The sequence below is a fragment of the Phocoena phocoena genome, chromosome 14, assembly GCF_963924675.1.
Source record: "Phocoena phocoena chromosome 14, mPhoPho1.1, whole genome shotgun sequence".
Lineage (NCBI taxonomy): Eukaryota > Metazoa > Chordata > Mammalia > Artiodactyla > Phocoenidae > Phocoena > Phocoena phocoena.
The window spans coordinates 14,995,708-15,012,966 of NC_089232.1; the positions used below are offsets into that span (position 1 = coordinate 14,995,708).

At 49.5% G+C, this 17,259-nt stretch overlaps 1 protein-coding gene across 1 annotated transcript in view; it reads left to right on the forward strand.

The window, feature by feature from the left end:
• The window catches only part of TRABD2A (TraB domain containing 2A), a 58,826-nt gene extending 42,909 nt beyond the window's left edge, over nt 1–15,917 (forward strand). Inside the window, 5 exon segments of the mRNA XM_065891550.1 lie at nt 1,713–1,859; nt 5,619–5,793; nt 10,072–10,162; nt 13,541–13,792; nt 15,734–15,917. Coding sequence (XP_065747622.1) covers nt 1,713–1,859; nt 5,619–5,793; nt 10,072–10,162; nt 13,541–13,792; nt 15,734–15,917 — 849 coding nt within the window.
• Nucleotides 15,918–17,259: the final 1,342 nt, after the last annotated feature.

The window sequence follows — 17,259 nt, forward strand, 5'->3', positions numbered from 1 at the left end:
GGGGCTCATCTTGAGTTTCCTCACTTAGACTGAAATTTGCAGACATGCCCATGGATATGTTTGCTTCTGTCAACTCACATCACCAGCAGAGGGGTGGGGAGGGTGGGAACACAGCATGGCCCAGAGGGTCCTGTCCCAAGATAGAAGAGGCTGGTCTACAGATCCTTGGGGAGCTGACCTCCAGGAGAGGCTGGAGGAGGTGTCTCTGACAGCGAGGGGGGGATGTGGAGAGAAGGGAGGAGAGGAGGGGATTTTACAAAGAGGGAGCTGCCCCCCTCCCCATTTGGTTAAGGTGCCTTGACAGGGACAGAGTAACCCAGGGAGGAAGGGGTGTGGAAGGAGGGTGTGTGACAGGCAGGCTCACACGTGGTGGCCTGTGGGAAGCAAGGTGACGAGACTCCCATGCCCTTTGCCACTCAGAATGAGGAGGAGAAAGAAGGGGATTGGGGCTGCACAGTGTAATTTGATGACTTGAGACCTGCAATGTGTTATCTCCAGAGAATTGAAAATTTCCTGCTGAAGACCTCAGGATCAGACAGGTCCCGCCTGTCTGCATTTCAGCCAGAGGGAGAGGGGGAACATTCCAGCAAAGGCAGTATCCTATACACTGATTACTGGGGCAGCTGTCAAAGGTGATATGTCTGTGTCCATACTCGGGCGAATGAGAGGGAAAATGCCACAGTGCTGTCAGGAGCCTTGTAGAGGGGGGCTGGTCCCGATTCCCACCTGGAAAGGTGCCGGAATCCCCGCCTTGCCCCCTCTGACCTAGCTCTCCAGTGCCAAGGGGAATTCACTGCTTTGTAAAATTCCTCGAGTCTGGATTGTCCCCAAAGATGTTCCAGTTAACCCTTCTCTTGCCATGTGTGCCTGAAATCAGCTTGGGAAACCCAGCATGCTCTCCCCTCCTCGGGGAGAAGCAGAGCACACTTTAGTGTGTCCAGACTTGGCAGAGTTTTGTAAAGATAAAAATCTGTTTGATTTTGTGTAGCCTTCATTTCCCCTTCTTTTCCCACAATAACTTGCGTTAACATCCCATGGACCTAATGAATCCATTAGCTGGCAGATGACACCCTGATGGTTGGGAAAGACCTGTGTGTACTGTGTACAGTCCTGTCCAGTCCTTGATGTAATTGGAACCTGTTGGTTCGTGTGTCTGTCTGTGTGTCCCTCCCTGCCCTACCTCCCCAGGTCCTCACAAGCCAGCTCTTTGGGACCCTCACCTCTTGATCACTCTCATGGGAGAGTTTCAGGTTGTTGGTGTCCCTCTTAAGGCACAGGTGTCATCTGCTGGGGGCTGACTTGGGCAGGACTGTCCTCCTTTTCTTTGGACATGGTCCAGGGACTTGCATTCCCTTTTTTATTTTATTTTATTTTTTGCTGTACGCAGGCCTCTCACTGCTGTGGCCTCTCCCGTTGCGTAGCACAGGCCCCGGACGCGCAGGCTCAGCGGCCATGGCTCACGGGCCCAGCTGCTCCGCGGCATGTGGGGTCTTCCCGGACCGGGCATGAACCCGCGTCCCCTGCATCGGTAGGCCGACTCTCAACCACTGCCCCACCAGCGAAGCCCTGCATTCCCTTTTTTAGTGGCAGGGTTCATTCCTTATATAACGAACACAGGTGAGGCTATTGCCAACCATGGACAAAAGAAATAAGATGGCAGCTAATGATTGCTGTGTCAGAAGACTTAAGAGACCTATATTTTCTCCCCTCAGGTCATCTTTGCTTTAAACCAGACCCTCCTGCAGCAGGAGAGCCTGTGAGCGGGCAGCCTTCAGATCCCCTATACAACAGAGGACCTCATCAAACACTATAACTGCGGGGACCTCAGTTCCATCATCTTCAGCCATGACAGCTCCCAGGTGAGAGCCCTAATCCCCTGCTCAGCTCAGGGTGCATTTAAGTGCAAGAATAAGGATGTAACCTGCCGACACTGGGACATCCTGTGTACAGAGGATCGAGGTCATGAAGGGCTCTAAAAATACAATTGGGCACATGTAGGTGTTGAGTGGGGTGCTGCAGCTAACAAAAGCATTCTTTAGGAAACTTAAGAACTGAGAGGGGGACTTCCCTGGTAGCTCAGTGGTTAAGAATCCTCCTGCCAATGGAGGGGACACAGGTTCGAGCCCTGGTCCGGGAAGATCCCACGTGCTGTGGAGCAACTAAGCCCGTGCGCCACAACTACTGAGCCCACATGCCACACTACTGAAGCCCTCGCGCCTAGAGCCCATGTTCCACAACAAGAGAAGCCACCGCAATGAGAAGCCCGTGCACCGCAATGAAGAGTAGCCCCCGCTCGCTGCAACTAGAGAAAGCCCGCGTGCAGCAATGAAGACCCAATGCAGCCAAAAATAAATAAATAAATAAATAAATTTATTAAAAAAAACAAAAAAAGAACTAAGAGGGGCATTGATGAGAGTTAATTCCCAGAGGAAGTCAAAGGATGAAGCTTCAAGGGACTTGGCGGCAGGCCCCATGGCTTAGGCAGCAGGCAGCATGAACCAGCCTTCAGAGAGGAGGGGTCTGAGTCTGAAAGCCTCCTTGCTGGTTTAGGTAACTTTTGAGAAATGATGGAGCAGAGCTTTGGTTGCAGCTTCTGGTGACTTCCAGAAACATGTGAGCATGATGCAATGGGAAGTGTTCCTGGTATTCTTACGGAGGGGCACATAAGAAGCTGGGGAGGCTGCCAGCATTTCCGGACACGGATTCCATCCTGCAGTACTGCAGTGAGTGTGGCCAAACTGGTGCAGTCAGTGTAGACACAGGCCAGGCCTTACCTGGGGGCCACCTAGGGGAAGAAAGTGTCCGGCCAGGGCTCAGAGGATGGCAGCCTCCCTACAGGAGGGAGGTAGGATGGATATTTGTTATGCTTCGATCAACAAGCTTCCCGTGGGACAAACCCTGGCTTCCTTCCCTTCCCCACTAAGATCACGTGGAAGTGGCGAGTCCAGCTGAGCTTCTGATATGGGGGAGTGTTTTGTCTTGCCCACCTTCAGGACACTGGAAAAGAGAGAGGAGGGAGCTGGTGGGTGTGAGTGATGCTGTCCAGGTCTGTTAGATCCGGGGACCCTGCCATAGGAAATGGGAGTGAGTATAAGAGGTGAAAAAGGAATGTCCCAGGGAAAGGGACTCACCCTGCAAATACCAAAAGATAAAAGGTACTTTCCAGAAAGTCTGCAGAGGGAGGAAGTAAAACCAAGGCAGAGCAAGCAAGAGGAAGCGGAAAAGAAGAAATACACTAAAAAAGGCATAGCAGAGTTTGGTGGTGATCATTCTTACGTACACCCTGGGTGGGGGAAGTGGGGAGAAGGGTCAAGGTCACTTGGGAAATGAAAATTTGAGGCGGCAGATAACAGTTAATCTTTTAACTTTGGGTTGGGAGGTGCTTGGGAGTTAGTTATACGGGCAGACGGCAGGGCTGACAGAGCTGTTTGGGGACAGCTGTCTTACGCGTTCCTCTCCTGTGGCTCCTCCACGCCTGTCCTGTTCACAGGGCCCCTGCGGGTGCTGTGGGGTATGGGGAATGTGCCTGCCGTTGTGGAATGAGGGCCAGGCGCGTGGCCGAGTGGTGCAAGTCGTAGGGCATGTCTGGCATTTAGAAGGTGGAGCAGGACAGCAGGGGGAGGTCACCTTGCACATTTGGGGCTGCCTGCGTGGAGAGGCTGCTTATGGAAAGGCACTGCTGTACGGAAGAGAAGAGATTTTGGGAAACGGAGGGAAGGATCTTACATAAATGACATGATTTAAAAAAAAGACGACAAAGGAGAAGATGAAGGCTCTTGACTTGAAAATGAAAGAATATCATTTCAAGGAAATAACAGGAGAGGTGTTATCCAGAAAATGGAAATTGATGTCGATATTACAGCGTGTGAGGATTTTCAAAAGGTCTTTCGAAGGGTACTGGAAGTAGGAGAAGGAGTAGGGTATATATCCTACTCTGTATTTGACTAGGGTAATTTTTTTTTATTCTTTTTTTTGCGGTACGCGGGCCTCTCACTGTTGTGGCCTCTCCCGTTGCGGAGCACAGGCTCCGGACGCGCAGGCTCAGCGGCCATGGCTCACGGGCCCAGCCGCTCCGCCGCATGTGGGATCCTCCCAGACCGGGCACGAACCCGTGTCCACTGCATCCGCAGGCGGACTCCCAACCACTGCGCCACCAGGGAAGCTCTGACTAGGGTAATTTTTAACCTTGTTAAATTCCAGGGAGCAGGAGAGGGGGCGGTGGGGCGAGGCCGAGGTTTGGGGCTGGGGAGAGAACCAATGCAACGTGTCAGCCTCGCCTACAGCTACTGTGTTGCAAAAACCACTCCTGACTGTCACAGTTTTGGTGTATTAGCACCCTGTTGTTAGCCAAAATACTGAAACTGGCTAAGATGTGCGCTGGAATCAGGTGAAATATTCACCAGTAGGGCAAAGAACAGTGGAGAGAGCGAGAGGGAGAAATGGGAATTGGAGAAATAATGAAAATGTAAAGATAAGGAATTTATAAAACAGTTGAATGTCTATAGAAGTTTGATGTATTTGGTAATTGAATCATAATGGTTGATTCTAAAGTATGTAATTGTGTAAAATTATTTTTATGAAAAAGTCATGTGTGAATCAAACAAGTTAAAACTATGGATGTGCTGTGGAAGCATCCCAAGTGTCCACTGACAGATGAATGGATAAAGAAGATGTGGTGTATACACACACACACACACACACACACACACACACACAATGGAATATTACTTGGCCATAAAAAAGAATGAAATAATGCCATTTCCAGCAACATGGCTGGACCTAGAGATTATCATACTAAGTGAAGTGAGCCAGACAGAGAAGGATGAATATATGATATCATTTATATGTGAAATCTAAAAAAATAATACCAATGAGCTTATTTACAAAACAGAAACAGACTCAGAGACATAGAAAACAAATTTATGCTTACCAAAGGAAAAGAGGGAAGGGAGGGATAAATTAGGAGTTTGGGATTAACAGATGCAAACTACTAAACATAATACAGAGAAACAACAATGATTTACTGTATAGCACGAGGAACGGTATTCAAGATCCTGTAATAACTATATTGGAAAAAACTATATGTATAACTGAATCACTTTGCTGTACACCTGAAACTAACACAATGTTGTAAATCAACTATACTTCAATTAAAAAAAAAAACACAACTGTGACGTGCTATGCACAGAAATGGTTTCCTTATAGAAACACGTGGCAACAAACAGAGTTTTTTTTGGCTGCCCGTGTGGCTTTCGGGATCTTAGTTCCCCAACCAGGGATTGAACCTGTGCCCCCTGCAGTGGAAGCCAGGAGTCCTAACCACTGGACCGCCAGGGAATTCCCCAAACAGAATCATTTAAATGGAACAGAAATACTGTTTGACATAGCCTAAGAGTTCTTTCAGGGCACTTCATTTAATATTTTCTCACTTGGGTTACAGAGAATGATATCACTGTCTAGAAAAATAGCCGGCAGGAGGCTCCCAGAATCGTGTGTCACTTTTTACCTTTTTCTTGACAGCGTCTTGACCCTCTGGCCTGGGTGATTTGATGCTAAAATTAAGCAGCTTTGTTCATAACTCTGTTGCCCTTAATTGTTTTCTCTTTATTTTGGCGGAGGTTCCCAATTTTATTAATGCCACGCTACCACCTGCGGAGCGCATCGCTGCTCAGGAGATCGACAGCTACTTCCGCTGGGAGCTTATCTACAAGCGGAACGAGAGAATGGGGAAGCGGGTGAAGGCCCTTTTGGAGGAGTTCCCTGACAAAGGCTTTTTCTTTGCCTTTGGAGCCGGTGAGTTGCAGGCTACCTCTGATTAGACCCAGGGCTCTGCTGCTTCTCCCGAGGAGGGGCTGTTGAGGTGGGTCCTGCTACGCGGTGAGAGGAGTGACACCTTCTTTGACTTTTTGATGATGTCAGAGTATCCGTCGTGGTTGAAACTTTGGTGCCTGTGACACTAGCTCTCCCTCCACGTGGGGCTCCTGATACACTCCGCAGACAGGGAGGCATTTCTCCCTCTTCTGAACTCAGCACTTAATCCCAACTTCTTACTGGCACCTTTCTGTTTTTTAACTTGTCTGTTTTCTCTCTCCTCCCTGACTGTGAGCGTCCTAATTCTAAGGCTGGGGGCCGATACAGCTGCTATTATTAACCATGAGTAGTGTACATGGAAATACACTGGGAAAATTATTTCCTTTTGTGGGATTTTTGAAATAAATTCTCTTATCTTCTTGAGTGATTTTAACATAACTTTGCAGCCTCCAGAATTAAGGACAGAAATGCCGGAGGCTGGGTAGTGTGCAGAAGTGTGTATTTGCTGGTCTAGATTTCTTTTCAATTCTTCCACTAGCTTCATAAACTTGAACAAGTCACCCCGTTTAGTTTTTTTTTTCTTACCAGTAAAATGCGGGGATTGGAGAGAAGCACTTCCGGGATAGCAGAATGAGTGATCCAGTGTAATCTCCTGATCTCACGATCCTTCGCTTACTTACACCTGCAAAACACCTACCCCCCTTTTTTGCCATGTATGGTGACATTCACAGGTTCTAAGGATTGGGATCTGGATATATTTTGGGGAACCGTTATTTAGCTTACCACAACATCTGAAACTCAATTAATGTAATACCCCATATTAATGGAATAAAAGACAAGAATCACATGATCATCTCAATGGATGCAGAAAAGCATTTGACAAAATGGAACTCTTTCATGATAAAAACACTCATCAGACTAGGAATGGAAGGGGACTTTAACAACCTGTTAAAAAAGTTGCTATGAAAAACCCATAGTTGACATCATCTTTTTTATGGCCAAGTAATATTCCATTATATATATATATATATATATATATATATATATATACACACACACATATATATACATACCACATCTTCTTTATCCATTCATCAAGTTGACATCTTTTCATAGTTGACATCATGAAAGACTGAATGCTTTCTCCCTAAGATGAGGAACAAGACACGGATGTCTGCTCTCACCACTTCTCTTCGACATTGTGCTGAAGGTTCTAGCCAGGGTAATTAGATAAGGAAAAGAAATAAAAGACATTCACATTGGAAAGGAGGAAGTAAACCATCTATTTTTTCATCATCTTGTGGATAGAAAATCCTAAGTAATCCACAAAACACCCCTATTAGAACTAATAACCGAGTTCAGGATACAAGGTCAATACACAAAAACCAGTTGTATTTCTATACCCTAGCAATGAATAATGTGGAAATGCAACTAAGAAGCCAGTTCCACTATATTCAAAATCTTGTAATAACCTATAATGGAAAAGAATCAGAAAAGAATATATACGTACATATATTTACACATACATACACATTTACATATACATGTATAAAACTGAATCACTTTGGTGTACACCTGAAACTAACACAACATTGTGAATCAACTATACTTCAAGAAAAAAAATAAGTTAAAACAAAAGAAACCAGTTCCATTTACAACAGCATAAAAAACACTAAGGACTCAATTTAGTGAAGAGCAGATGCAAAATAAAAACTAAAAACATCATGGAAAGGAATTAAAGAAGACCGAAGTAAATAGAAAGACATTTCATGTTTGTGGATTGGAAGACATAATAAATAGTGTTAAGATGGCAACGTTCCCCGGATTGAGCTACACATTCAGCGCAAGCCCTATCAAAATCTCAGCTCCTGAAAATGCTTCAAAATTAGTGGTGAGGGTTGCACCACTTTGTGAATGTTCCCCAAATCACTGAATCGTACACTTGAAAAGAATGAATGTTATGTTATGTGAATGATATTCCAATAAAGCTGTTGTAGAAAAAAATAAGGGGTCAGGTTCCTGTATCTTGTTTTTTGAAAAATTCTATCATGAAACAAATCGCAGTGTTGGCCTTGGTAGCCCTGGGTGGGTCTGGGAGTGGCTTCCTCCTCCGTGAGTCCCGTGTTCCGTAGTTGGATTGTGGACTGTGCTGTGTGGCGCTGTGCCCATGTCCGGCCTGTGTCAATGAATGGCTTTCAGCTGTCAGCCCTCACCCTGCAGGCACCCCGACAGGGGTCAGGCCCCAGAGGGGCAAGGAGAGGCTTTGAGACGATGTCGGCCTGCCAGGTGGGTTGGACCTGGGCAGTTTGGAGGGCCAGCCCTCCAGATGGAGACTGTGCTGGACAGATGGCACAGGTGACACTGGGACACCTGGGCTTGCCTGATTCTCAGTCATGGTTCTTCATACGGCTGCAGCTCTGGATAGAGACCTCACAGCCCCTGGGCACTCTGGGTATCAGGAGTGTCCTGCATAGCCACCACGGTGCAGTTATCTTCGTGGGGCTGCTTTCTCCACCTCATGAGTCTATTTCTTCTGGTGCCTTCTGAAGGCTGAGTTGACCAGAGGGAACCACAGAAATTCAGAAATTGCTCCCAAACTCTTAGCCTTGGCAGTGAGAAATTTAAAATGCTGTGTGGTTAGCACACTTTTGATTGTAAAGTGAGGATCTCCCCAAACTGAAAGCTCCAGAGGTTTAAACTGCAACAGTGACGTCTGTCACGGGGATATGCAGATGAAATTTAAAGATGAGAAATGGAGCTCACCTTTGGAGTAGGAGGAAATTGAAGTCACACAGAATAGCTTGGTCCTTAATGATAAAGCTTGCTAATAGGGGCTGTTCATTCGCTCGACAAATCCTGTTTTCATTCCTAATTGGTTGAGAGCATGGACGCTGGAGCCAGACCACCTGGGCACCACCTGTGCCTCTTCGTCATCTGTAAAATGGGGGTAATAATACACCTACCTTATAGGGTTGTTGTTGCGGGGAGGCTGAATGACACGTAAAGCACTGAGAACAGTGCCCTGCACCTCGTAATGCTCAGGAAATGTTAACTATCTTTATTAATGTGTTTACTCCCTGTCACATGGACTTGGTAACGGCTGGGAGAGTGGAAGCCATCGCCGCAACACTCTGCAAGCTCAGTCTCCTCCCCCGGCGCCGAGTCCAGGCATACTCTATACATGAGTTTGCTGTGCTTCTGCACCGGGGCTAATCTGGGCCTTGCCAACGTCCCTTTCATCTGAGTCAGTTGCCCTTCATCAGTCTTGGGGTCCTAAACTCTACGGTTGGACCCAAGAATGCAGTAGAGCTCAGTACCTTCTGCCCCAAACACCACCCTCGGGCTCCCCAGGCTCCCAGAGGCTGCTCTCTAAGTTCCCTCTGCTTCTTAGTGCTGTGGAGTCAGGACAAGGGAGAGTTTGGATGGACCTTAATTTGCTTTCCTGGTCTCTGCCTCTTGAGTATTCGGTTGTCAGCATTGCATAGACTCTGGGGCCAAGCTGCCTGGGTTTAGATTCTGTTCTGCTGCTTCTTTTGTGTGTGAAGTCCTGAGCCTACTTTACCTGTTTTCCATTTTCAAATGGAGATAATAATGATGCATCTGTTCTGCTGGATCAGAGGATGGAGCGCTACAATTTAATTAGCCATTGAGGACATTAACATGCCAACTGTCACAGAAAGGGGCCTTGTGACCCCAGAGGATCATGTCAGTTCTGAGCATCAAAACCTGAAATGAAAGAAGATGAATCCCAGGATCTACCCTTTTAAGATACTTATTTTACGATGCCACTGTAAGCTTATCTGGTTGATCTTTCCTGCTTTTTATTGAAAAAGAAAAAAGTGAAATAAAATTCAGGTTGAGGTTTCCAGCTCTGGTGGCTTCTGCTAAAAGGAGGGTTTTATTGTGCATTTTTAAGTAGACATAGGACAGAAGGGGCCTGGGGTCTCAGAGGTGCTTGGTTTACATGAACGAGAATGGTCAGGACTGTCAGCTCTGGATCTAGAGGTGGAAGGTTGGGACTTGGTGTCCTCTTAGCTGTGTGACTCGAGGCAGCTCACCGCATGGTTCTGATCCTGAGTCCTTATCTCTGAAACGCGGCTTATCCTGGCAGAGCTGTTGAGAGGCCCCCTTGCAGAAGCTTTCTGAACTGTACTGGGCTGGTTAGAAGGGACGGGGTTGGCAGGGTTATTTCTTGGTTCTGGGGTGTGTGTTTGGGGGTCACGAGAGCTGCCACATTTCTGATCATTTTTCTTACTGCAGGGCATTTCATGGGCAACAACACAGTTCTTGATGTTCTGTGGTGCGAAGGCTATGAGGTAGAACACGCCCCCGCTGGACGACCCATCAACAAGTAACCTTCCTGTGCTTCTATCCCGGTCAGGAAGCAGTTAGGGGAGCTGAGAGCCGCACAGGCTGCTTGGGCGCCAGGGTGGGCTGTGTCCTGAGAGGCTCCGAGGGCCCCAGCACGGACACCAAGTGGCCACTCGGTCCCCAGCTCAGCTGGCGTCCCCTCGTGGCTGGACTGTGTCAGGCTTGGGTTGGCCGGCCAGGCACTTTGGGCAGTAGAGGCCACACTGGCCTTTCCTCAGCAGTGCTTGGGGCCGAAAGGAAGGTAAGGGGAGGATGCTCTTTGGTCCTGGGGCCCAGGAGGGGTGATTTGGCTTAACGCTCAGTGCCTTTGACCTGGGCCCTTGGGAGGTTTTAGGGAGGCAGGTGGTGGAATCAGTCATAATGTAAGGTCAGGGGGGCTGGAGAAGCTGGGAGTGCCTGTCAGACCCATCTCCGGGGCAGAAGCAAAGCCCCTTCTCTTTCTCTGAGCTATTTCCTACCCCCAGGTCTGTTTACTTCTCATTTTTATGCAGAGTGACCCTCCTGCCCTGTGGCCCCTTCTGTAAAGAATTCAGGAGGCCAGGATCTCCCACCCTCATCAATCCTGCCGCCCCATGCTGGCCTCCCTGCTAGTCTCTGCCCCGTGTCCAGTCCTAGTAGGCACAAGGTGGCCCTTCCTACCCACCTTGTACCAGTCTGGGCTGCCCTAATAAAATACCACAGACTGGGTGGCTTTAACAATAGAAATTTATTTTCTCATGGTTCTGGAGGCTAGACACCAAGATCAAGGTGTCGGCAGGTTTGGTTTCTCCTGAGGCCTCTCTCTTTGGCTTGCAGGTGGCCTTTTCACTGTCCCGTGTGGCCTCTCCTTGGTGTGCGCACAACTCTGGTGTCTCTGTGTGTCCACACTTCCTCTTCTAAGGACACCAGTCAGACTGGATTAGGGCCCAACCTAAAGGCCTCATTTTAACTTAATCACCTCTTTAAAAGTCTTGTCTCCAAATACAGCCACATTCTGAGGTACTGGGGGTTAGAGCGCCAGCATGTGAATTTTGAGTGAACACGGTTTAGCCCACCTTCCATTCCTCTCCCACTCCCTCCAGATCGTGGTCACCAGCGCCCCCTCCTGGCAGAGCCCTCAGCTGCGGCGCGAGGACTCCAGGAGGAAAATACGTGCCCTCTGCTGAGGGGACGGAGACGGGGTCCAGCTGTGGTGCCTGCCCGATGGCTCCCTTCTCCAGGTCTCCGGGTGCCCTCTTTCTCCTCGGAAGACCCACCTTCACCTCATGTTGTCTCAGGCCAGGTCCTCCTCTATCCCGTCACTCCAGAGGTTCCTTCTTGGGAGCCTGATTTCCATCCCAAAGAGCCATGATTCTCTGGAAAACTTGACTACATCCTGGGCTTATCTCATCCCCCACCTCTCTCCATATCTTGCACTCCGTTTATCAGTAACAGTTGTTCTTCACACAGTACTTTCTAGTTTACAAAAGCCCTCACCTAAGGCTTCTTCTCATTTTCCACCTTCACCAGGCCTCTGGCTTCTTCCATTAAAATCTCTCTCAGATTTGCCCCCTTTGTTCCTAAGGTCATCACCCTCTGGTCCCTTCTCCACCTTTCTGTGGGACTAATCTTGCAAGTGTCCCTGACTCAGAAACCTTCAGGGTTTCTTGTTGTCCTCTTCCAAAGTCCAGTTTCTTCACGATGATGCCTCGGCACGCAGACCCCACCTTTTCCCAGCACGGATCCACCTCTGATATCAGAAAACCTTTTGTCCTTGCCGCTGCCTCTCCACTTTTGCTAATGCTCTTCCTCTCCACTGTCTGCAGTCTCCCTCCACTCTTCCCCTGACTGAGAAAGTCCTGCTGCAGATCTCCATCCATCTCTCCCTCCCGTTCTCCTTCAGCTCTGGGGGGAGAGCCCCGCCCTTAGGGATTCTCTGCTTGTTTGGGGGAGAGGGTCTGTGGATCTTTCCTCACCCACTGGACTGTGTGCTCTTGGAAAGCAGGGTGGGCTGGGCCCTCTGATCACTTCTCAGCCCCTGGCCCCAGGCTGACTGTCACGGCTGGGGTTTATCACACTATCTTTGGGGTTGCCAGAGAGGGCCCCGCTTGGGAGTGTGGATGGGTGTGTGTGTGTGTGTTGCTGGTTGTTCTCAGACTCCTTAAATCTGCCTCTAACCCTGACACCTGCCCCTGGGGGAGGAGAGGTCAGGAGTCAATATTTAAAAAATCTCTCCGTGAGATTCTGACACACAATGAAGGCTGAGAACCAGTCCTGTCATTTACTGGGCTGCTCACACTTCCCTGGGGAGGAAGGAACGTTTATTGATCAATTGTCAGGTGGTAACTTGGTTCACACCGACTCTCAGTTAACCCTCAACACCAGCCTGTGGGGTGGGGGTTTCTTCTCCTTTACTGATGAAGAAACCAAAGGTGACACAGCTCGTCAGAGTCAGGATACAATTCGGACTCCTCGCCTGCACAGCCCTTTTCTTTCTGCCCTTTCTTCTCCCAGTTTTAGCTTTCCAGCCCCTTTCTCTCTGTTCATGTAGTTTTCTCTGCCAGGGATCTATTCAGTGCCCCTACCCTTAATTCCATCAGAGTCTGTGAGATCCAGTGCAAAGGCCTGGGTTCACCCTCTCCCACGATCCTGGGGATGGCTGCAGCAGCTGTCCTGACTGTGTTCTGTGAAGGTAGCGTCTAAGAGTTTTCAGTGGTGCACTTCTTTCTCTACGGTGCTCCTGGGTGAGGTCATGAGAGAGCATGAGGTCCCTAAAGGAGCTCCTGTTCAGGGAGAAGAAGGGGCGAGGGACTCTGGGCCCAGAGCCAGGGAGATGCCTATAGTGAAGGAGTGGGTGAGGACATAACGAGGGCACTGGCTGTGGAGATACCTCCTTTCTTCTTCCCCTTCTCGGCAGCCATGTGATAATCCTTGAGGGATCTGGGCAGGTTGCTGTGGCTGTTGAAGAGCCTCTTTCTGAGCAGAGGCCTTATAGGGATACAGGAGGGAGGAACAGGGTTAAGGGCCACTTCAATTGTTCTAAGTAAAGAGCATTTAAACATTTTTCACTCCTCTTAAAACGCCGTAATCTTCAGTGACTTTCTAGGTAGTGGTGACCCGTTGTTTGGCAAGTGCGGTAATTATAAGCGGTTAAGAAAGAATCTTTTATTTCTTCCCCAGAGCTAGGGGATTTGGAGAGAGTACAATGAAGGTGTGTCAGGGAGAAACAAAGGCGTCAAAGTGATCACTTTTCGAGGTGGTTTTGAGACCCCTGCCTCCCCATCCGTCTTGAACTTTCACATTATCCGCCTTTTGTGAGGTCCCGAGCCTTAAAGGCGGGGGAGGGCATGATGCTGGGGGACCTTCCTTCAATTCCTCTTCCTTCCTCCTCTGTTTACAGAGAATAGACCAGAAACCCGTTGTCACAGCCCGCCCTCTAGGCCGTCTTGGCTCCGGAAGCGCCCGCCCCGGAAGCTCAGGTACCGGAAGCTGGGTCTGCCGGGCCCCCACTGTTGCCGCTCCACCAGCCTCTGCCCAGAAGTTCCTACCTGCTGGGCGAGGCACGACGAAAGTTCCGGAAGAAGCAGAGGCGGCCGCAGCGGAGGCAGCAGCTCCGGCAGTTCAGCGACCTGTGGGTCCGACTGGAGGAGAGGTAAGGTGGCTGGGCCGGGCTGGGCCAGCCACGAGCCTTTCGCCCGGTAAGTCCTCACCCCGGAAGTGCGGGTGGGCGGCAGCCCAGGAAGGCGGGTCTCACTGCTTCAGGGGCGGAAGTTCAAGGCTGTGGTAGGGGGTGAGTGGCCCCACCATCACGGTGCAACCTTTCTCGTTCCTCATGGCCTGGACAGTGGTCTTCTGTCCACTCTGGTGGAGGTGAATCCAGATTAAAAGTAACTGCTTCAAGCCAGGGCCGGGGCCAGGACCCCATATTTATCTCTGTTAACGAACAGATGGGGCGGGGGGCATGGGTGGGTCTGTTAAAACTAGTATGAGGCTGGAATAAAGGTTGCGAAGAACTTGATTTCCCAGCCCTTTCTCCACCGCAGATCAGGGAGACGCTCATAGCTTTCCGGAGCTGGAAGCACCTCTGTAGGAATGGGCTTGTTCAGCCCCTACGTTTTGCAGGGAGCATGGTGACCACAGAATGTGCGCTTGCAGAGATGCCCAGTGGGTGGATCAGAGGTCAGTAGAGGAGCCAAAGATGGGGACCCAGCCTGGTTTCTGCTGGAAGAACTACACCAGAGAGGCCTGGGATCCAGGCTACAGTTCAATTTATACCAGACTTTTTGAGTTCTTCCTACGTGCCCGCTGTTGTGTTGGTGCTGTGGCTTTGGGGGTGAACCAGACCGATACTGGCCCTGCCTTCATGGAACTCACAGTCTGGGGAGGAAGCTGGATTTTGAGTTGATTATTCACAAGGGGAGTGCAGGGGGCTGCGGGGACGTGCGTGTGTGTGTTTGTGTGTTGGACATTACTACCTAACTTAGGGTGGCGGGTGTCAGGAAGGGCCTCCTGGAGGAAGCGACCTTTTGGTTGCTGCTGACTAGAAACCTGACAAAGTGGAGCCCAATGAAGAGAGCTTCTGAGTCTGGATCAGGAGATGCAGGCATCTGATACCTGCATAGGTGCTTAATAATGAATGTTGAATGAATGTGTAAACAACTGAACAGGGAGGGGAGGGAGTTCCCAGCAAGGGGAACAGTGCAAAAGCCTGATGTGGAGAGAGTGATCATGTTAAAGGAACCAAGATGAAGTAATTCTGGCTGGAGCCTGGGAGGTCAGTGGGAAGAGGGGTGAGGTAGGTCTAGAAGGTAAATTGGATGGAATGACTGTGGGAATCTCATGCCTGAGAGAAGTAGGGTGCCACTGAAAGGTTTGAGGCAGGCATCCCGTGTGCTGTGGGGTTTGCATTTTTAAATGGACAGAAGCTGGCAGCCAGATGTGACCTGGAGAGCAGGGACAGATCCTTTTGGTGTCCATGTGCCCCATGGTGCCTGACACGGGGAGGCTCCTCAACCATCCTTCACTGATGGAGGAATACACTGACCTGTTTAGTACCTTCTCAGTCTGGGCCATTTCCTTTCAAGGTGGCCATGCAGGGATTGGGCACTTTACACCAGAGCTGAGCTGAAAGGACCAGGTGAGCCTGCGCTTGTTCTGGCTTGACCTGGGAAGGCTGCGTGGTATTCACATGACACCCAAGCTGGGGTAGGGGAGAGAGCCAGAGACCCGGAGAGGAATCCTCCTGGCTTGGCGGTGCCGCTCTGTGTGGTCAGGGAGGAGGGTCCCTGCTTGACATTGCCCAGAGGCTGATAATTAGCAAGTCTGAGCAAACTAATTTTAATAATCCTTGAACCAAGAAGCAAATAGCTGGGGGAGAGTTGTTCAGTGTGCTAGTCTTCGTGCCTGTATCATTTGGTTTTGTTGTAGCAGTAGTCATGAGGGCCAAGACGTAGGAAATCTGTTAACGTACTAAGATACATTCCTGTCTTTGGAGGAGAGAGGTGAGAAGGAGCTGTGCAGGCCTTTAGGGGTCTCGGAGTATCCAGTGGCTCTTGCTGTGCCCTGAGACTGTGTCTTTCTCTTTGCCTCCAAATGCTGGGATCCCACAGCTCCAGGTCCCCGTTCTGGACAGGTGCATCTCCGCAGAGCTGCGGCTCCCTCGCCCTGGGCAGTCTCCCCACAGCCAGATGGTGGTCAGCAGTGCCTGCCTGTCTGTCTGGACACCTATGTTATGGGTGCTGGTGCTGGCTTTCCAAACAGAGACAACCCTCCTGTAATGACCAGAGAAGCCAAGACCTGACGCCTCGGACTTGAAGGACAGCCATTTTGTACTCCACACTGTGCTCTGGCCCTGATAGGCCCAACCCAGGAGAAGAGACTCAAAATTAAAAAGCCAACGTTGATTCTTCTTTTTCCAAGGAATGACTTTGGGTTATCCAGCAATGCTTGGGGGAGGTGTATAGTTTTGTAACATAATGAGCTGTATGAAAATAATTAATTGTAAGAAAATTATTAAATACTTTTTTTTGTGTAGATTTTTTGCCACAATGTGTATACCAAGCAAACAACTCTTTTTGCTCACATGCTCTGAATACTATCCCTGCTGCACTCCTGGCCCCACTCCTGGGCCTGCCTGCAGCCGTGGACCCTGCCCCTTTCCTCCTTCCTGCTGCTCTTCTCCCCATCCTCTCCTGGTTCTGGAAGCAACAGAGTCAGTAGGCTGTGGACCTTCTGTTCTGCTCCTCTCTATTCAAGGTCTGGTGACTAGTGTGGGTCCTGCACTCTGACAAGTGCTTTCATTATGTACAGTGTGTGAGGGTGTCTCATCCACACGCTGAAGACTGGTGGATAGGTAGGCTTTGTCAGGGGTGTTGTACAAGAAAATGGGTTTCAACCTCTCTCCCCGTCCCTGTCCTGTGTGTTACTTATTATTTATATGTCTTTGTGTTTTCCAAATAAAGTCTTATGAAGAATCTGTATATAAAATGATTAAAGATAGAATTTCCCTAGTTGAGTCTGAAATGGGAACTTTCAGCCCTGCCCAGCTGATACCCGCCCCCCCTCCCCCTCCCCCTCCCCCTGCGGCCACCATGGTTACAGACCAGGGTCTCCCGCCTGTGGCAGAGTTTCCTTTTGGTTCTCCTGGGCCTCTGAGCAGCTCACAGAAACCCAGAGGGTCTGCCCAGGACTTGGATGGGGCCAATAAGTATCTGGTTTCAGGTACCTTGATTGCCTGGGCTTATAGTTCTGTGGCCTTCCCTTCCTTTTTCCAGAGACTTTCTTGTGGGTTCATTCTTGGTCATTTCCAGGGCCAAGGAGATCTTTGAGTCCCACTGAGTGATGTGATGGCACTCAGGATCCATGTTCACCACCTTTGCTCCATTCTGTGTCCCCTGTATTGCAGGGGTAGGAGGGCTAAACTTTCCGAGATTCCCTTGCTGCTATGATCGAGAGTCTTCTAATGAGACACACTTAGTGAGATTTGGAAGGTGAAAGGGGCAGAAGACCTTTTTCTTTGGTCGTAAGTGGCAGTTATGTGCAGGCTCCAGCAGACACAAGCTTGTGTGGTGGCCAGGCTCTGCATGAGGCTGGCACAGCTTCCTGCAGCTCTCTGACCTC